General features: G+C 43.5%; 2 protein-coding genes across 2 annotated transcripts in view; one reads left to right on the top strand and one right to left on the bottom strand.

Annotated features, from left to right (window-relative positions):
- The window catches only part of LOC135080834 (DNA-directed RNA polymerase III subunit RPC1), a 28,769-nt gene extending 16,258 nt beyond the window's left edge, over positions 1-12,511 (bottom strand). Inside the window, exons 1-13 of the mRNA XM_063975559.1 lie at positions 12,347-12,511; positions 11,861-11,996; positions 10,912-11,061; positions 10,107-10,321; positions 9,621-9,747; positions 8,883-9,037; positions 8,096-8,273; positions 7,079-7,216; positions 5,217-5,414; positions 3,598-3,722; positions 3,133-3,244; positions 2,384-2,616; positions 292-392 (exon numbers count right to left, since the gene is read on the bottom strand). Of these exons, the coding sequence (XP_063831629.1) occupies positions 292-392; positions 2,384-2,616; positions 3,133-3,244; positions 3,598-3,722; positions 5,217-5,414; positions 7,079-7,216; positions 8,096-8,273; positions 8,883-9,037; positions 9,621-9,747; positions 10,107-10,321; positions 10,912-11,061; positions 11,861-11,996; positions 12,347-12,390 (1,912 nt within the window). The 5' untranslated portion in view covers positions 12,391-12,511. The remainder of the gene's footprint in view (positions 1-291; positions 393-2,383; positions 2,617-3,132; positions 3,245-3,597; positions 3,723-5,216; positions 5,415-7,078; positions 7,217-8,095; positions 8,274-8,882; positions 9,038-9,620; positions 9,748-10,106; positions 10,322-10,911; positions 11,062-11,860; positions 11,997-12,346) is intronic.
- Positions 12,512-14,645: 2,134 nt separating this feature from the next.
- Positions 14,646-21,376, top strand: part of LOC135080835 (bromodomain adjacent to zinc finger domain protein 1A) — a 42,623-nt gene continuing 35,892 nt past the window's right edge. The window contains exons 1-4 of the mRNA XM_063975560.1: positions 14,646-14,986; positions 15,195-15,524; positions 17,072-17,270; positions 20,957-21,203. Of these exons, the coding sequence (XP_063831630.1) occupies positions 14,874-14,986; positions 15,195-15,524; positions 17,072-17,270; positions 20,957-21,203 (889 nt within the window). The 5' untranslated portion in view covers positions 14,646-14,873. The remainder of the gene's footprint in view (positions 14,987-15,194; positions 15,525-17,071; positions 17,271-20,956; positions 21,204-21,376) is intronic.

Below are 21,376 nucleotides of genomic sequence, written 5' to 3' on the forward strand. Positions count from 1 at the left end.
ATGTTTTGATGTGTTCAAAAGACCTGCATACTTTAAAGTGCCAAAAGTAACACTTATTTTTTTTTTTCAAAATCCTAAGAAAGGGGAGGTCGATTTTTCTCCCACTGTGCGTCGTTTGAAGTGATCAATTCACGTCCTTTTTATGAGATGTAAAACGCGAAATAGGATCCTCTGCCGTCAGTTGTTTGCCCACCTCGACATGCTTCTGGCATGTGCATGAAATATACAACGTGAATGTCTTAAAGCCTTTGTAGTTGTAAAAGCTATTTTAAATAAAGTGTTATTACTTACATGAATCCTGCACGCACATGTCTTGGTTGCCGGTGTAGTTCTTGCCTTTAGTTTCGAGGTTGGCCTTGATCTCGCACCGTTTGTTTGGTTTCATTATCAAGCTGTAACAAAAAGTATTCCTGAAATACCTATTTGACAGTAAAAAAATCTTTTTAGCTTGTAAAATAGTACTAGACCTAACTAGACTAAGACCAGGCGTTCGTTTTGTGAGTTATCAAATGTCAAATCCTGCTAATGAATGAATTCAAAGCATACGAAGCTTACAGAAGGCGCACCTGTTTCGTTCGCCATTGTTCGAATATGGTGAAGTCCTGGGTAGCTGCGATTAGGAGCTGATGCGGATGCGGTCAGGGGCTGTTTCAAAGGATAATGAAAAGTACCTAAAGATCTGAATACTAGGCCTGATGATGGCGGGCGGCAGCATATCGTGTCGCTGCGTGATGACGTGTAGGTGGCTGTGGGTGATAAGTCCTGGGCTTCCTTTTTTTTATGCATCACAAGACAGGTATTTGACCACAATCGCACCTGATGTTAAGTGGGATGCAGTCTAGGATGGTAGATATCTGCCCTGTAAGTGCCTATTCACTCTCGCCTAAAAAAGGCCCGGATTATAGTCTTCGGGAAAGACAGCAGCAGGCAGCTTCCTTCCTTCCTCCTTATCCTATCCTTTGAAACAGAGATCCTAATGGGATTGCTAGCTACCTGAAAATCTGCTTCCCGGTCCACAGCATCCGCGGCTTGATGATGGCGGGCGGAGGCATGTCGATGCGCATGGTGGCGTCAGGGCCCGCCAGCAGACAGGCGGCCAGCTGATGAGCCTCCTGCTTGGTGAAAAAAGTGTCTCGCTGCGTGATGAGATGATGAAGCCTCCTACTTCGTGAAGAAAGTGTCCCGCTCCGGGGATGAGATGATGAAGGCTTGGGTGGCTGTTATTAGGAACTCCCTGGTCAGCTACAAGTGAGCTCTCGATGAATCACCAAGTATGTACCTGCAGATCTGCTTGTCAGTCCACACCATACAGAGCTTCCTGCTTCGTTCGCTACCGATCGAATCCTAATGAAGACCTGGGTCGCTTCGATTAGAAACTCGGCTGTGATCAGGGGCTGTTTCAAAGGATGATGAAGAATACCTAAAGATCTGAATACTAGGCCTGATGATGGCGGGCGGCAGCATATCGTGTCGCTGCGTGATGAGGAGTAGGTGGCTGTCGGTGATGAAGTCCTGGGCTTCCTTCCTGGGCTTCGTAAAGAAAGTGTCCCGCTCCGGAGATAAGATGATGAAATCCTGGGTGGCTACTGTAACGGAAAGTACCTGCAGATCGCTTGCCCGTCCATAGCATACGAAGCTTAACGAAGCAGAAGGTGCACCTGCTTCGTTCGCTAGCGATCGAATCCTGATGAAGTCCTGCCGCGGTATTCACGTATTACCAATTTTGAAGTTTGGTTCAAGTGAGTGATTAAACGTCAAATGACAAATCGCTGAGCTGCGATCCTATCGAGTAATCGTTCTATCTAAATGACACGTGAATACGGATTTAGAACTGTTTTTCAATAGGACGACTTCTAAACGTCAACGAGATTTTGAGTGTGTCAAAAACTCAAAATACGTGAATTAGGCCATTGGGTCGCTGCGATTAGGAGCTCATCTGCAACCAGGACTGTTTCAAAGAATAGTGAAGAGTACCTAAAGATCTGCATACGCGGCTTCTTGATGACGGCTTGATGATGAGGAAAGTCTCCCACTGCGGAGATGAGATGATGAAATCCTGGGTGGCTGCTATAACGGAAAGTACCTGCAATCTACTTGCCAGTCCACAGCATACGAAGCTTCACGAAGCAGAAAAAGCACCTGCTTCGTTCACTACCAATCGAATCCTAATGAAGTCCTTAGAAGCTTGGCTGCGATCAGGAGTTGTTTCAAAGGATAATGAAGAGTACCTGAAGATCTGCTTCCTAGTCCACAGCATCCAAAGCTTGTGTGATATGTGTGATGAGAGGATGTAGCCCTGCGCCTCCTGCTTCGTGCAGAAAGTGTCCCGCTCCGGAGATGAGATGATGAAGTCTTGAGTGGCTGTTATTAGGGGCCCAATTACCTGAAGATCTGCTTCCCGGTCCACAGCATCCGCGGCTTGATGATGGCGGGCGGAGGCATGTCGATGCGCATGGTGGCGTCAGGGCCCGCCAGCAGACAGGCGGCCAGCTGATGAGCCTCCTGCTTGGTGAAGAAAGTGTCGCGCTGTGTGATGAGGTAGCCGCCGGTGATGAAGTCCTGGGTCGCTGCGATGAGGAGTTCTCCGTTTCGCGGCGTGACGAGGTTGGATTTGTTCTGGAAATAAGGTTTTATGGTCAATTTTATTTAATTTTCTCCAGCTAAGCTAAATATGGTATGCCCGTGTTAGAATAAGCGCACACCGTTGATTTTTCGTCGGCCGATAGTTTAGTCGGGCAGTTGATCAGTATGGGCATGTATGGGAGTGCGCACACTAAGCCGATTCGATTTGGCCGATTCTTCATACAAATTAAAATCGGGCACAACTATCGGCCAACTAAAAATCAACGGTGTGCGCCTACTCTTAGAAGTGGTTTTACCACAAAAATCTGCAAGTGACGGGGATGGAACTAACGACATTAAAATCTAATGGACGTGTATTTCTGTGAAATAAATGAATTTGAATTTGAAAAATCGGCAGTCCGACACTGACACTGTTGCGCTATTGTCGCCTCAAATTGAGCAATTGCATGTCCCATTAGGGAATAGGTTTCAGGACTTTCAGATAGTGCAAATTATCCAACAATCCGTACCTAAAATAAAAGCATGAATACCATACACATTGTGACTTACCCCCATGAGAATAAGAGCCTCAGCTCTCGCCTCTTCCGTCTGTGGTAGATGCATGTTCATTTCGTCTCCGTCGAAATCAGCATTGTATGGAGTGCACACGCACTCGTTAAACCTACAAATACAATGATATTATTAAGTATCCGGATCAAGTGTAATATAACTTTATAGAAATTCCGAGAGAAGTGTATGACAATATTGATTTGGGGGAGGAGCTAAAACATTGTAAAGTCGCCGTTGGTATAGGCCACACCCACATCTGCCATTTGGTAGTGCTATAGCTAGTGTAGTGTCTTTATACTGAGGTTTGAGCGGGCGCCTTTTTGACATGAAAATACCTTTCGTTGTGTATTTGTCCTTTTGTATTTTGTATTCATATCAACTTAACTTCTATACAACTTAACGGAAAGCTTAGTCTTTTGACTAAGGAAAACAGCATTTATTACCACGACATAAGGTGCTAATTACCTGAAAGTCCTCTGTGGCTGCACCCTGGCCCGGTGGCACATAATGGAGAGTTTATGCAGCGAGGGCTGTCTGTTGAACAGCACCACGTCTCCGTCCACCAGATGTCGCTCGACGATGTCGCCGCACTGAAGGAACAAAATGTAAATGAAAATGTTGATCATAACTGCAAAAAGTTATTATAGCCTGACCAGGAACATAAAAACCCTCGCCATATTGCGGAAAACTAATGGTACTAATTTCTTTTAATGGCAACAGTAACTGAAAACTTCATTGTCATGTCACCTTGCATGTCAGTCTATTGCTGTCAAAGTGTAAACAAACTTTATTTTAAATGTGCTCAATTGATTTTGTGAATTAAATTGCTAAAATCTTTTTATAGTCGTGAAAGAAAAGTGGTTTACAATGTGTTAAAGTATTTGTCGAAGAGAAATACTAAGGGTTCGGACAATATTTTCATTGAATAATGTTTCCGACAAAGGTTGTCAAATTGACTGACATGTTTATCGCATAGTACAGTCCACTATGAAAATTAGCTGTGGTTTGTTTCAACTACCTATTTTAAAATTTTTTGTCACTTTCTAAGTGTTGAATTTTATGGAATTGGGAAAGAAGTACCGAGTTTGAAGCGTTCATGAGCAAACATTGCAGTTGAATATTCAAGTTCTGAATTTGATTATTGATGAATAATAAAATAAATCCTACTAGCTCGATTGATGGTTTCATTTAATTTATTTTAACCAGGTTACCTATAATAATATTTTTTCGTTAATTTATGAAAATATCAAATTAGCCCGTAATCCTGAATCCTGATACATAAAGTTAGCCTATTAATTTAACACAGGTACGACTGTACTCAGTGTTGCACTATCAAATGCAATTGACGCGCCTCTATGCCAGGGTTTTTATGTTCCTGGTCAGGCTATATGTATTTTCTATTGGCTTGAGTAGTGACTATTGACTCAAGAAGATATCTTGTAGAGGCTGGATGATGACATGAAAAAGATATTTGTGAAGCGGGTGATTGTGCTTTGTCGTCCAGTTGTAGATCAATATTTTTCTAGGCTCGATTAGAGAGACGCTCACATCTTATAGTGGTCTGTCATGAGCTGAAATGCTGCTATAACTACCGACCTTGAGCCCTGCGCGATCTTCTCTTGGTTCCAGTTATTGAGGAACTCCCTTTAGTCTGTCGTGAGCTGAAATACTGCTGCTACTACTACTACTACTAACCAGCGATGTTATGGATATCCGTAACCGTAACCGAAACTTTCGGATTTCCGAAATAAAAATATATCCGAAACCGTAACCGATTCAAAAGTTTCGGATAGTTTCGGATGTAGACAGTTTAAATTGTTTTTTGAATAGTATTATATGTAAAGGCATAACAGTCTGATTTACCTTTATAATGCCATCTAGTATCAATTTTTATTACTTTTTATTCGATGTAGTGTGCGGCCATGAATGAACCGTGTTGGACAACTATTGTATGTTGCATTCTAAAGCACAGATATCCGAAATAAAAAAATATCCGTAACCGAGACCGGTATAATATTATTCCTATATCCGTAACTGTATCCATAACCGAAACTACATATCCTTAACATCCCTACAGTACTAACCTTGAGCTCCTGCGCGATCTTCTCCCGGTTGCCGTACTTGAGGAACTTCTTGTGTCGCAGTCCGCGCTGTTGCACGTAGTTGGCGCCGGGGTGCGCGTCGGGCCCCAGCCGCACGAGCGCGCGCAGCCACGCCAAGTTCGCCGCGAATGCTCGCTCGGGGTATGTGAGGACTTTTGCCACGTGCACTGGCACGCCGACCTGTGGGATACATGTAAAGTTAACATGGGTGTGCCCGTATTCTGGCCCATAGGCCCATTTTGGCTCAATGACTCTAAAATGCTCGGAGGTATATTTACTCCCACCATGCGCAGGGGGGTGGGGCATATATCAGTGTCTTTTTAGAGCTCGAGAATAATGCCCGTTTTCATCATCATACCTAATTTTTAAGTGACCCCTAACACATAACAGGAATTTTGTTTTCATAGGGGTCATTTAAAAATTAGGGATTGATGGTGAAAACGGGCATACAATTTTCTGTCATCATAACCTCTTATTTACAACACCAACAAATACTGCCCTCTCTTGCGCTCCCCTGGGTCTTGCCTTGTGTTAAAGTAGAACTTGTTTGCTCAGTTAAGATATTCCCTTTCGACAATTATGACTATGTATAATATTTATGTATTTAAAAAAAAAAAGTATATAAGTAGTATATCCGTTAAGCTAGCACCCATGACTTTGGGGCTAGCTGGCGCTGTGTGAAATTGTCCAAAGATTTATTTATTATTTATTTATTTATTATAAAAAAAAAATTAGATTTTATAGCTACACTAACGGACGTCCGCGACTTCGTATGCGTGGACCCCGTTTTACCCCCTTAGGGGTGAAGTTTCGTCAAAATCCGTTCTTAGTGGATGTCTACACCCTATAAGGAACCTACTGCCAAATTCAAGTTTGTAGGTGTTATAGTTTCTGAGATTTCGTAATTAATTAGTAAGTGGTATTTCGCGTTTAAATATATTTATTGTGGGAGTCGAACTGAGGTCTTAGTGTGAGTTTACATCAAACGTAATCACTAGCGAGCGCGTTAAGAAAATGTATGAAAACTTTACTTCTTGAAAGTTTCTGCTAGGGGCGCTGTACAATCCGTCATACATTTAATGTCACTTTTTTACGCAGTCACTAGTGAAGACGTTTGATGTAAACTCACATTAGGCCCACTGGTCGCCATGGCCGAAATCGGTCATCATGTACTTGTTATTAGAGATGAGACGTATTTACTAGAGCAGATCCACACACTAGGTATTTTACAGTACTAGGCGGCACCTATTCCAATTTCTTAAATACTTGATCCACCAAGTATTTTATAAATTACACGATTTCCGACCCTACCATCAAAGTAATAGAGGTTATTATTGCGTAATCCGTAGTCGTGTATTACGCGCACCTAGTATTTCTCGCTAAGCTTATGTGCGAACGTAGAGATTCACTCCGTCTCTGTCTGACCAAACAAATTTGAGCGCGACGAAGCAAACGCACACAAACGTAGTCAAACCATATTCATGTAAATAAGAAAAAATATGTTTATATTTTTATGAAATTGATATCTTTTAAATACGCCAACTTTTAAGTTGTCAGTCCTAAGCCTGTTGAAGTATGAAGGGAGGAATTATCATTCAATTTCAAATTGCATTATTCATACTACGGTTGTATCTTTTCAAAGAAAATTGTATTTTAAAGTCATATTACGTGGATTAGTCCGCACTAGTCGCGTCAAGTATGCTAAATAAATTACTACGTACTAGGTGGAATAGGTATTTGGATCGAGTATTAATAAATACTAGGAATAGGTGCACCTAGTATCAAATTTACCTAGTATAACCCATCTCTACTTGTTATGTCGTCAACAGTCTCCATCCACCTACCTCCTGTATCTGCAGGTTGGGGTCTGGCGAGATGACGGTGCGGCTGGAGAAGTCCACGCGCTTGCCGGACAGGTTGCCGCGGAAGCGGCCCTGCTTGCCCTTCAGGCGTTGCACCAGCCCGCGCCCTGGCTTCTTCGGCTGGGGAGAACAGATAAATAAGTAAAATAAAAAGCTAGTCAGGAACGGATTCCTCCAAAGCGAAGACAAGAGGAAATGTGGGGCAGAGCTGGCAGGTATTTCTATCAAACTCTATTCAATTGATCTGTTTTTTCTAGTTTATAAGTACACTAACCTTGCAAAAAGAAATGCTGTGTATACCTGTAATTGAGGTCATATACGCATCATGTGTCAAACCATGCTTAAATGTATGAACTGTATGTATGGGACTTTGTTGGTGTACCTAATAAATAAATAAGCGAAGCGGAAAAGAGACGCGAGGAGAAGAGATGTGAGCTGTGCACAGCTGTCAGCTGTCAGTCTATTGTTATCTACGAATCGTATGACGCTTTCGGGTGTGAGAAGCACGGGGATAAGGCAGTGAATGACGAGGCGCGCGAATTCGCACGACATATCGAAAAGAAGAGGTCTTTTCGCTCGATCCATTTCCACCGAAGCTAAGCAGAGAGATGTGGAAATAACATCCTATTGGTTATACAAAACTCATCTTCTCTCATCTCCGCCTTGGTAGAAAAAAGGCCTCATACGGGTCTGCGTCACACTGCGCTACTTATACGTAGTGACGCACTTGCATCGAGAGGGGAATCCCAATGCATCATGCAGGTAGTCCCAGTCCTCCTGCACCAGCTCGCTCTTGCCGCCGCTGCGATGTGGCGAGCTGTGACGTCAGCAGGATCCCTAGTGACGCACCTGCATCGAGAGGGGGATCCCCGACATCTCGCTGTTGATGTAGAGCGCGGCGTGCAGCTGCAGGTAGTCCCAGTCTTCTTGCACCAGCTCGCTCTTGCCGCCGCTGCGATGTGGCGAGCTGTGACGTCAGCAGGATCCCTAGTGACGCACCTGCATCGAGAGGGGGATCCCCGACATCTCGCTGTTGATGTAGAGCGCGGCGTGCAGCTGCAGGTAGTCCCAGTCTTCTTGCACCAGCTCGCTCTTGCCGCCGCTGGCGATGTGGCGAGCTATGACGTCATTTATGAGGAGGATCTCGGATTGCTTCATCGTCAAATCGTCCTCGTTTCTGTGGAAAGAAAATTGACGGATGCACTCTTGTGTACGGGGACTTGTCAAGTAAAATTGGGCTTCTATGACATTTTTGTGCGTACACTTTTCAAACAAAAACACACCAAGAAAATACTAACTAACACAGTTTCAGAAGTCACATTATGTCTGCACTAAGAATCCAACATTTGGAAACCTTCGACTATAGACTCAGAAAAAAGATGCGATAGCGATACAAAAATTCTGGCTGTTAATCTACACGGTCTGCTTTCAAGGGACCCTGAACCATAAGGCCATAGAGCTAAAAGTCACACTCACGCGCCGGCTTTGATCTTGAACACCACGCTGGGCGTTCAAGGGGGTCTGAACCATAAGACAATATAGCTAAAGGTTACATTCATGTGCCTGTCTTAATCTCGAAGATCACGCTGGGCGTTAAAAGGATTCTGAACCGTAAAACAATGTAACTAAAGGTCACACTCACGTGCCGGCCTTGATCTCGGAGACACGCTGGGCATCCAAGGAACTCTGAATAGCTAAAGGAAGTCCCGACCTTGATCTTGGAGATAACGTTGGGCGTTCAAGGGACTCTGAACCATAAGGCGATAGAACTAAAGTTCACACTCACGTGCCGGCCTTGATCTCAGACACCACGCTGGGACGGATGCATATAGGCGGCACGGGCAGCCGCGTGAGGATCAGGTCCTCGGGCCGCGACTGCTTCACGTTCATGCCCAGCAGTGGGATGTCCTCGTCGGGAATGCGGCGGAACAGGTTGATGACCTGGGGAATACATTTATGGTAAGTTTTAAACATGTTTTGGGCTTTCGCGTTCCATTACATTGAAAATTACGAGAGATAGGTTTCGAACAAATAAGTACAAATGTACTAATATAGTCTGGTCTCTGAGCACGCAGAATTTTGTCCAATGACCCCAAGCTAGCCATCCTTATCGCTCGCGCGTAATTATGTCGCTGTCGCGCTCGCACACTCACTGTGGACGCCCGTCGCACAGTCGCGACAGCAATATAATTACGCGCGAGCGATAAGGATGGGTAGCTTGGGGTCATTGGACAAAATTCTGCGTGCTCAGAGACCGGGGTTTACACATAGTAAATGTCGCTTTTAAAGTCTCTTTGCTCTCAGTTTTAAATATTTTTTAAGTCTTGCAGGAATGTTATGACACGATATTTGCCCGAATTAAATACTGAGGTCTTTGAATCTTTTGTAACAAAATACATACAAAAAATTATGGGCTGTTTTCAAGTATTTGTTTGGGGCGATGTAGGACCTATAATAAAACACGAGGTAAGTTTTTTTTTGACACAAAATTGAATTTTGATATTATGTGTCTGTAAGAACATACCGTCAAAGGGCTCATCTCAATGACCAGGCCGCTGTTGATCATGGTGGCCAGCTCCTTGTTGGACTCCTTGGCTTCGTTGAACTCATTCAGCACTCGTAACACTACGGGATCGTCGGGCTTCTTTGCTCTGCAGACAAATAAACACTATTAGATTGACTTACTATTTTGTGAAATAAAGAAACTTCTTTTTAAATTAAAGACAGAAGATTTCTAGCAATCATCCAATAGGGTGTCTCTATTCCTCAAAAACAGAGTAAATACAAATGAGTAGGTCATCTTCATAGAAACGCCCGAGCGCGGTTTGTATGTGAGCGCGCCAATACGTATGCGTGCGGCGCGCACGCACACACTGACAAAATTTAGCGTGGATTAGCGGTGAGGTGCGCTGTGTGCGTGCGCGCCGCATACGTATTGGCGCGTTCACATACAAACCGCGCTCGGTGCGTTGGCCTACCATTTGTATTTACTCTGTCAAAAACAACGCACCTGTATTTCTCATGCACGATCTTGAGGATACCCGCAGAGCTCTTTTTGACCATCCCGTTGAGGGCGTCGCAGGAGGGACACTTGCTGCACGTCTTGGCCTTCTTGTGGACGGCCGCGCGAAGGCTCTTCTTGTGTAGGTAGGATAGCTCCGGGTTCATGAACTTGCGACGGTAGGACTTCTTTATTGGCTCGGGGAGCATCACTTTTGCACATTCCTGGAAAAAAAGGTGCTGTTTGTATCTGTCTTAGCTTAGACGCAGACCACGGACATTTAGTTGGCCGATAGTTGGGCCCGATTCTAATTTGTATGAAGAATCGTCTGATACCAAATCGGTATAATGTGCGCACTTACATACATGTCCATACTGATCAACAGCCCGATCCAACTAACTATCGGCCAACTAAAAATCGGTGATCCTCTAATGAAGCATAAAAAAAACAATAAAAATGTGCATTTCAGTAAGTAAAGCGGTAGTCTCCTGTAAACGCTGTGTCGCTGTAAGTCGTGTACAAAGTCACGCCATAGGTCGCGTCACAATTTGTGATCTTTTTCACATGTTTGTGGTTGTGGTCTTTTTCACACGTTGACGTCGGCTTATGTACATCGAATAAACGTTTGACGCTGACGACATACGCCGCGTATAGCGTTTAATAGGAAACTGTAGCCTACCTAATAAAATCATTCAATATGGTGCAAGCTTTTAAATTTTCATAAACACACCATATAGATTAAGATTTATAAAAGCAAAGTGCATTTGCCATAATCCCATACACTGGTAATTTCAACAATTTTATTCGTACTCACTTTACAAATAGTCTGCAGTATAGTGATAGTAGCCCGGAAGTAGCCCACATGGAACACAGGCAGCGCCAGCTCGATGTACCCGTAGTGGCCCACGCACTCCGCCAGCCCCAGGCCACACGTCTCGCAGTTTGCGTCCTTCTGGTTTGTGCCCTGCATTAGTAGAGGAGTGATTGATTAATGTTTGCTATGTAATCACTTTTTAGAGGCTTTTACCCAAACAACAAACAAAGGAAATACGCATTAATTAAATAATACTGTTATGTGGGTAAAGCTATAATAATAATAAAAAGAAATCATTCTTAATCTCAAATTTTGTGGTATTTTATGTGCAGGTATAGCTTTTAAATGGCAATGCCAGATTTTGTATGGAAGGTGGCGTCTTTTTTTTTCGCGCGGCCATCTACCAAACCTTATTTTTTGATTACAAAATAGTGTGATAAACCAAACTTACTATGTATTTTGTTGCAATTTCTTGCAAAACTTGCGCGCAAAAAGCTTAGAAAGCAAATGTAGTATGTAAATCATCAAACTTCTAATGCTCGTAACTCAGTTCAGACTGAGTTTAAAAGTATACATGTCATAGTAAGTTTGGTTTATTACACTATTTTGTAACCAAAAAACATGGTTTGGTCGATGGCCGCGCGAAAAAAAAAGACGCCAATTTCCGGCATTGTCTTTTCTACATTACATTCAAAGATGGCTTTAATTTCCAAATCAAACAATACTGCCATTAAGGCTTTTTGAGTGCTACTGACAACGCCACCCTTGTGGCGGAGTTTTGAGCTGACACTGTGTAGGTTTGTTGTCGACAAGAAAAGAAGAAGTAAGGCTTTTGATAACAGAAAGTACCATAATCTTCAGGAGTTTGAGTTAACATAAAACCACTAAAAATAGCATGTTATGTGGCTTTCTGCGAATTAAAATGTTCAGATTATTTGTTGTTTCATACCATACGTCTATCCAGCACGCCATATGTCGCAGGCACCCGCTGCCCATCTTGGGCGTACAAGCTCTTCGTGATCACCTGGATGTGAGCGGCCTGCTGGATCTGCGACGGACTATCCACATTGAACGTCACATGAGAACTGAAACGTAACGGACATGTTAGCGGAGCCTGTTGCTGCAACTTTACAATAAATAGAATAAATAATTTAGCACGAATACAGATATTCATTTCGGAAACTGTTTTTTTGGTATAGTATGTTTATAAACGATATTATGGCGAAAAAACATGGTAAAATAATATCTGAAACACTGTGATGAAATACAATTTTAGTGATGAAGATATAGCTTCGAAAGTTATAGATTTGAAGAACTAAGTTCGGAAATATATTATGAATTTGTTCATAGAGCTATAAAGGTTTATTTGTACATTTTACCATGAAATTCCTGTGAATCAATAACCATATGACCATGTAAACATAACCTTACTTACATCTTTCGGCCCACGTATGTCTCCCTATATTGTTCTTTAGGCATTTTGAAGAAATTGTGAAGAAGTGCTAGAAAAATTACTCATTACTTCAGCAAACCGGAATCGACATCACGAATAAGAAAACTATTTCAATAAAATAACACGACAAACCGCAGCCTACACAGATGAAACGATGAATGACATTTCCGGATTACTTAGTGTTGTTCTCATCGTTTTAAGGAATCGAATAATTGAAATATCGATAAAATATTATACACCGGATTTTTTTTAAATACATGATTGTATAATAGGTATATTAGTAATTTAAAATCAAAAATATTTTATTCAATTTAGACCACTAGTGGCACTTATGAACGTCAAAGTATAGTAAAAAAATTATTCCCGCTAGCCCATAGAGAAAAGTAATACATAGGAAACGCTAGCCCTTCCTTCGTATTAATAAAGCTTGTGTCATTAGGAGTGGATTAATCAATAGCGGTATTCAGATAATTATTAAGTACACAATACAATTTACTGAATATAATTTTTGAAGAAATATGTGACGTGTGAGGTGCGAGATCTGTAGCTCTAGAAAAGTGGCACTTTTTGATCGAAACTAAAATCGAATCCGTTCACGGAGCGATGTAACTCCATACAAAAAAACGCCGGAGCTAAGGCTTTTCGACATTACAACCTGTCTCATCTGTGATTACAACTTTCACGTTTTGCCACTGTCTAAAGAAAGAAGAGGCTTATTCCCCATTTACAAGCTCCAATTAATTAAGGGGATAAATGAACAAAAAGTTCACTAATCCCCGTTGACGGGGATTGTCAACGGGGAATAGTGGAATAAGCCGAAAGAAGAGGGAGGACTGATACTTTGAGGTATCCATCAAAAGTTTTTTTTTTATATCTGAGCCCCGATTACGGTAACTTTTAACGTCTCCAATCCAGACGCGATTCATCGATTCTGCGATACGATTGGTCAAAACAGCTGACGTACGCTGTTGAACGACCAATCGTATCGCAGAATCGATAAGCGTGTCTGGATTGGAGACGTTAAAAATTACCGTAATCGGGGCTCTGTTTCATCGATATTTATAGTTCCAAAATACTGAACTGTCCTATCGATGACATTGACAGCGGGGCGCCACCGTCAATACCGAATCGCTGGTTCCGATTTTTGCCATGTTGGATCTATATAGATGACCCACGCTGAACTGTCCCACCAAACTCAATGACAGGGGGGCGCTACCATCGTTCAACTATATGGTTTCCAACATGGCAAAAATCTGAACCAGCGATCCGGTATTGACGGTGGCGCCCCACTGTCAATGTCATCGACAGGACAGTCCAGTATTTTGGAACTATATCAATTAAACTTGGGCAGCGCTAATCGCCGCTATCGCTGTCAGAAATTCACGCGTTCACCTTCCACAAGAAAAATGGCACAGATTAACTAAAAATCTACGAAAAAATATTATATGTGATGAACGCAGCCTCTACAGTCTACAGTGTTGTCATCTTTGCATTGGGTAAACTACCATTTTATTTAATAGTTTCACTATAAATAATAAATCTGCTCACGAAGTCACGAAGCCTACTACGGTTATGGACTCGCAGCTTCTATAAAATGCAAATTGTTAGTTTACGGGCGATGACAATCACAACACAACTAGGCTGCGACCTGCGTAACCGCAACTTAGATCTCCGATCTCGTGAGATTAGAAATAAAACGGGGAGCCCCGGGCTACAGCGGCCCCAAAGACCGGACTTTTCCGCGTGTAGGCAAGAAAATTCTTTAATTTGGCAATGACTTTTTTAGTAAAAAAAGGGTTGCCTTTTTTAAATGAGGCTCTCAATAAACTTCGTTAGAGGGGCCCGGCCGTCTAAATAAGGCACACTACGAATACTTTGATTTTTGTAAACCGTAGCCGTCCGTAACCACTCAAACCAATAAAATTGATTAGATTTTATTTATTTATTTATACTTTTGCACAAAAAAACTGTACAGTGGCGGACTTAATGCCAGGTGGCATTCTTCATTTTAGGCAAATAAATAGGAATAGGAGGTCAAAGGTGAATTGAGTATATTATGCCTTTTAATTTTTAGATCCTCAGAATAAAATTACTGCAACACAATGTGAATACATATTTAAAACACACAAATTAATACAATACATAAAATTCCAAATCCACCGTACCACTATTTTTACTTTATAAAATAATATTTATCGTCCCTCGAATTACTGATATGAATAAAATACTCCTAGTTTAGTAGTTTTTGTGGCAGTAGTAGTAACCCCGTTCATATGTTTCTGGCGTAAAAAGAAGCGCACAGCGCGCCGTTTTTTGGCTTGTCAACTGAAACCACGCAACAATTTTCACTCGTAATATTCTTGATAAATATAATTATTTTCCCAATGTTTCATTTAAAAGAATATATCGATCGATGCGCCGTGCAAAGTGACAAATAATACCGTGGGTGTGATATTGTAAAACGGACTATTTATCGTTTTCCCACCGAAGTGACCCGCGAACTCCTAACATGCCTCTGTTGAAAAGGAAAGCCTTTGAGAAATCTACGGCGTCTGAGTACCTTCGCGACGACGACGAGGTGTTTCACTGCGAGCTAACCGACGAGATATTCAAGGACTATGAGTGAGTTTCATTTATTCAAGTGGATTTCGCGCATTTTTTGCGGTTTAGTGCAAGATTTTGTAGTTATCAATGAGAAGGACGGTTGGCATCGTTGCCGTGCGTCAGGCCGCGCAATTAGGCGAGCGTGACACCATGTTACGCCGTATCGATGAGCCGCGGTGCGTTTTTTTCGGCACAATCATAACTTTTTGTTATTTTTTGTTTATAGGGAATACTGTGAGAGGATCATTTTGGTTAACTCCATGGTGTGGACATGTGAGATGACAGGGAAGAACAATTTGACATATGCTGAAGCGCTGGAAAGTGAGAAGGCAGCGAGGAGGTTGTTGAAGGACTTTCCTATGGAGCTCCGTATACCAATCCTGTACTTAGCTGTGCAGACAAACCGGTGTTCCTTTGCAGAGATGTCGGAGGACATATTCAACTTTGTGAGGGAGAGGTACTTTGTTGGGGAGACTGTTGAGGCCTGCTTGGAGGGAGATTTGTGGCGGGAAGCTCATGTACTCTCCGTCACGGCCCAGAAGCAGCAGCCAGGCAGGTTAGTTATACTATTTTATCTTTATGTAGTTTTTATCTTCAGTGCACTTTCATAGCTGGCCCGTATTAGATTGACTAGATCAATAACATGATAGCAATAGAGATATAATAAACAGTTATAAGTGGTAAGAATTGCCACTTGCATTGCTTTGTTACCAATACTTGTTTATTATTATGAAATGATGACTCATTTAATTTATTAATTTATTTCAAACTTATATGCCCTGATGACTCATGCAAGACTCTAATAATTAAATTTCAAAAATGAATGTAACAATAATAATGTTTTGACATAAATAACAGTATCAAATCTTTTAATATCTTATCTAACCAGCACACATTGCAATAACAGTACTATACTAAAACAGTAACAGTATTACAGTATTCTAATCTATATTTTTTTTTGGTAAATCAGCTAAGTAATTAAAATTCTCTCTAATATTAAACATAAAAAATTATTACCCTGATTTTTGAGTAATATTTTCTTTTCAAATTATTAAAATAATTCAATTTACTAAATCAAATTATTATAGGAATTTCTTATTAAGAGTGCTTCTATTCTAGTACCAACAAGATTATAATAATATGATTTCCCTATTGGATCCTTCCCACTAAATTACTTGACCTTTACCCTTAAAAGGGTTAAACAAACAGTAAAGGTTTTTCTATTTCCTTAAACATGTGCTTTGAATTCCAACCTTAACACAATCGTGTAAGGTTCAAAATACTGTTGCAATTATATTTTACTGTACATAAGCTTTTCACAACAGTTTTTATAGGTGAATAAAAAGTGACAAGACATTAATAGCTAAAAAATAAACAACACTATTTAGCTAGTACTCTTCTAAGCAGCCCTTATATAGTTGATAGTACATCATATTTCAAACTATTAATTTTTATGGAAAATAGCACTTATTGCAACTACATAAGTGTGTGTTATTTGTGGTCACTACGCTAACAATTGCTTCAGAAATCAGAAGGTGCTAAAGTACTACTTCATAATCCATTCTTTCTTCATTTTGTGGTAGATTGGTGTGGTAGACTGGATTTATCACTTAAATGACAAGAGTTCATTCATTGACCTGCACTTATTAGTGTTACATGTTTTGTAAAATGTATATCCTGCCTTGTAATAACCAAGAGGCTAACAAAGTTGATTAAGTTTCTACCCTACCATCACTTCTCAGTACCAGCTGTTATACTGGACTTTTTCCGCCTCTCTTTCCCACCACTTCAACTCTTGTGTAGCCAGCACAATACAACTCCTAAAAAAACTCAGCCAGTGAAGGCCAAGTTTGTCCCAGTGGAAAGATAAAATTAGACAGGTTGATCTGATGCTAACTTTAAGTGGTAGTAAGGCAAGATGTATTTTGGATGTCTATAAGTGCCCTGAAAAGGTCCACATACTAGTAAAGAGGTTGTGAATCTATAATATAATAATAGTCAAAAGCCTAAGGTTTACTGTTAGCAAATGCTTTATGTCTTTAAATTCGTCTTGTATACTCTTTCATCTGCCATTAAATAAATAAATAAATATCTAATCTCCAGCAAAGCGACGCTCCCAGCAACAGCATACGCCTACGAGGTTGAGCAGTTCGACGAATCTGAAGAGGGCAGCACCGGACAGATCGGCACCGCGCCGCACGACCGCGTGCGCCGACGCAAGGGCATCTATACCCGCGACAAGAACCGCCTGTTCCTCAAGCAGTTCGTGCAGCAGCAGGCCGGCGGAGTCATCGGGATCAAGGTGGGTGTCTAAAGCCGGGTCTGTGAGTACGTAGAATTTTGTCCAATGACCCCTAGCTACCCATCCTTATCGCTCGCGCGTAATTATATTGCTGTCGCGACTGTGCGACTGGCACCCGCAGTGAGTGTGCAAGCGCGATAGCAACATAATTACGCTCGAGCGATAAGGATGGGTAGCTAGGGGTCATTGGACAAAATTCTACGTGCTCACGGACCAGACTATACTGCAGCACGTACTGCCAGGAGTACAGTCGCAGTCAAGGCGGGCAGAGGCACCGCGCCGCACGACCGCGTGCGAGCCGCAAGGGCGTCTATACCCGCGACAAGAACCGCCTGTTCCTCAAGCAGTTCGTGCAACAGCAGGCCCGCAGCGTCATCGGGATCAAGGTGGGTGGCTACTGCAGCACGTACTGCCAGGAGTACAGTCGCAGTCAAGGCGGGCAGAGGCACCGCGCCGCACGACCGCGTGCGCCGGCGCAAGGAAGAAAAAAGATTTGAAGGATGACCAAAGCCTATTTACATCGCGACAAGAACCGCCTGTTCCTCAAGCAGTTCGTGCAGCAGCAGGCCGGCGGCGTCATCGGGATCAAGGTGGGTGTCATCATCATGATTTCAGCCATAGGACGTCCACTGCTGCACGTACTGCCAGGAGTACAGTTGCAGTCAAGGCGGGCAGAGGCACCGCGCCGCACGACCGCGTGCGCCGCCGCAAGGAAGAAAGAAAAAAGATTTGAAGAAGACCAAAGCCTATTTACATCGCGACAAGAACCGCCTGTTCCTCAAGCAGTTCGTGCAGCAGCAGGCCGGCGGCGTCATCGGGATCAAGGTGGGTGGCTACTGCAGCACGTACTGCCAGGAGTACAGTTGCAGTCAAGGCGGGCAGAGGCACCGCGCCGCACGACTGCGCGGCGCAAGGAAGAAAGAAAAAAGATTTGAAGGAAGACCAAAGCCTATTTACATCATGACAAGAACCGCCTGTTCCTCAAGCAGTTCGTGCAGCAGCAGGCCGGCGGCGTCATCGGGATCAAGGTGGGTGTCTACTGCAGCAGGTACTGCCAGGAGTACAATTGCAGTCAAGGCGGGCAGAGGCACCGCAAGGAAGAAAGAAAAAAGTTTTGAAGGAAGACCAAAGCCTATTTACATCGCGACAAGAACCGCCTGTTCCTCAAGCAGTTCGTGCAACAGCAGGCCCGCAGCGTCATCGGATCAAGGTGGGTGTCTGCTGCAGCACGTACTGCCAGGAGTACAGTTGCAGTCAAAGCGGGAAGGGAAACCGCGCCGCACGACCGCGTGCGCCGGCGCAAGGGCATCTATACCCGCGACAAGAACCGCCTGTTCCTCAAGCAGTTCGTGCAGCAGCAGACTGGTGGCGTCATCGGGATCAAGGTGGGTGTCTAAAGCCGGGTCTGTGAGCACGTAGAATTTTGTCCAATGACCCCTAGCTACCCATCCTTATCGCTCGCGCGTAATTATATTGCTGTCGCGACTGTGCGACTGGGTGCCAGTCGCACAGTCTGGATGGGTAGCTAGGGGTACATTGGACATAATTCTACGTGCTCACGGACCAGACTATACTGCAGCACGTACTGCCAGGAGTACAGTTGCAGTCAAGGCGGGTAGAGGCACCGCACCGCACGACCGCGTGCGCCGGCGCAAGGAAGAAAAAAGATTTGAAGGATGACCAAAGCCTATTTACATCGCGACAAGAACCGCCTGTTCCTCAAGCAGTTCGTGCAGCAGCAGGCCGGCGGCGTCATCGGAATCAAGGTGGGTGTCTACTGCAGCAGGTACTGCCAGGAGTACAATTGCAGTCAAGGCGGGCAGAGGCACCGCAAGGAAGAAAGAAAAAAGTTTTGAAGGAAGACCAAAGCCTATTTACATCGCGACAAGAACCGCCTGTTCCTCAAGCAGTTCGTGCAACAGCAGGCCCGCAGCGTCATCGGATCAAGGTGGGTGTCTGCTGCAGCACGTACTGCCAGGAGTACAGTTGCAGTCAAAGCGGGAAGGGAAACCGCGCCGCACGACCGCGTGCGCCGGCGCAAGGGCATCTATACCCGCGACAAGAACCGCCTGTTCCTCAAGCAGTTCGTGCAGCAGCAGACTGGTGGCGTCATCGGGATCAAGGTGGGTGTCTAAAGCCGGGTCTGTGAGCACGTAGAATTTTGTCCAATGACCCCTAGCTACCCATCCTTATCGCTCGCGCGTAATTATATTGCTGTCGCGACTGTGCGACTGGGTGCCAGTCGCACAGTCTGGATGGGTAGCTAGGGGTACATTGGACATAATTCTACGTGCTCACGGACCAGACTATACTGCAGCACGTACTGCCAGGAGTACAGTTGCAGTCAAGGCGGGTAGAGGCACCGCACCGCACGACCGCGTGCGCCGGCGCAAGGAAGAAAAAAGATTTGAAGGATGACCAAAGCCTATTTACATCGCGACAAGAACCGCCTGTTCCTCAAGCAGTTCGTGCAGCAGCAGGCCGGCGGCGTCATCGGAATCAAGGTGGGTGTCTACTGCAGTAGCGTCCTGCCAAGAGTACAGTTGCAGTCAAGGCTGGCAGAGGCACCGCGCCGCACGACCGCGTGCGCGCCGCAAGGAAGAAAGAAAAAGGATTTGAAGGAAGACCAAAGCCTATTTACGTCGCGACAAGAAACGCCTGTTCCTCAAGCAGTTCGTGCAGCAGCAGACTGGTGGTGTCATCGGGATCAAGGTAGGAATCATCGTCATCATTTCAGCCATAGGACGTCCACTGACATAGGCCTCCCCCTATGCTTTCCATGTTGATCGATTGGTAGCGGCCTGCGTCCAACGCTTCCCTACCTGCAAGTGTGTCATATTGAACAGTAGCAATGATTATTTAGGGACCCCCCACACTTTCGAGCGTTGTCGTCTTGCCACAATGCGGCGTTCAGCAGCCACTCTGCTTTGGCGTCGCGGCGATGTTTGGTTGAATACGAATTGGCTTTTGTCTTCCTTCAAATGTTTTTTCTGGATGATAATTAATTACAAGTTCTAATTGGATTGACGTTTTTGAACTTTGTACTATATGTATCTGGGAAAAGGTTTATGTTTCAATGGTATAAATGTAAATGAAATATTACTGCATTATTTTTTTTGCGCTCATCTGCAATCAGTCCCAAACTATAAGCAGATTTGTCCCATGCATTTTAACATATTCAAGGAGCTCCCCAGCAGGATACTCCTCATTCAACATCTGTCAACAAACATGTCAATGATTTGGTATAGATGACCCACGCTGGATTGACGTTTTTGAACTTTGTACTATATGTATCTGGGAAAAGGTTTATGTTTCAATGGTATAAATGTAAATGAAATATTACTGCATTATTTTTTTTGCGCTCATCTGCAATCAGTCCCAAACTATAAGCAGATTTGTCCCATGCATTTTAACATATTCAAGGAGCTCCCCAGCAGGATACTCCTCATTCAACATCTGTCAACAAACATGTCAATGATTTGGTATAGATGACCCACGCTGAACTGTCCCACCAAACTCAATGACAGGGGGGCGCTACCATCGTTCAACTATATGGTTTCCAACATGGCAAAAATCGGAACCAGCGATCCGGTATGGACGGTGGCGCCCCACTGTCAATGTCATGGATAGGACAGTTTAGTATTTTGGAACTATATCATATTTATCTTTACTGTCTTTTTCTACAGAAAGCAGCCCTGGACAAGTATAACATATCCAAGGTGCACTTCGAGCAGATCTTCACCGGTTCACCCCCCGAGTTCCCGTCGTCCAAGAAGCTGATGAAGACCAACGGCTCGCCGCCTGCCTCCAAGACACAGGCCAAGCCGGGGTCCGCGTCTAAGCTGAACAAGTCCGCTAAGAAACCCAGTCCAGACAAGAAAGGTAGACAGGAGTCTATGGACAAGTTTGTTAAGAAGTCCGACAAATCTGAAGGTATGAAAAATTCTAATTCGTTTATTTCTTTAAATTAGCCTAGTTCAGTTACAAGTTGTTGGAGCTTCCTGTTAACATATGTCGCTTGTGTTTCCTAACAACAAAAGAAATAACTCTTTGGCATTGAATTTAACTGTGGGGCTCATTCTGAATTGACAGTTAAAACTCAAGTG

The sequence above is a fragment of the Ostrinia nubilalis genome, chromosome 18 (assembly GCF_963855985.1).
Source record: "Ostrinia nubilalis chromosome 18, ilOstNubi1.1, whole genome shotgun sequence".
NCBI lineage: Eukaryota > Metazoa > Arthropoda > Insecta > Lepidoptera > Crambidae > Ostrinia > Ostrinia nubilalis.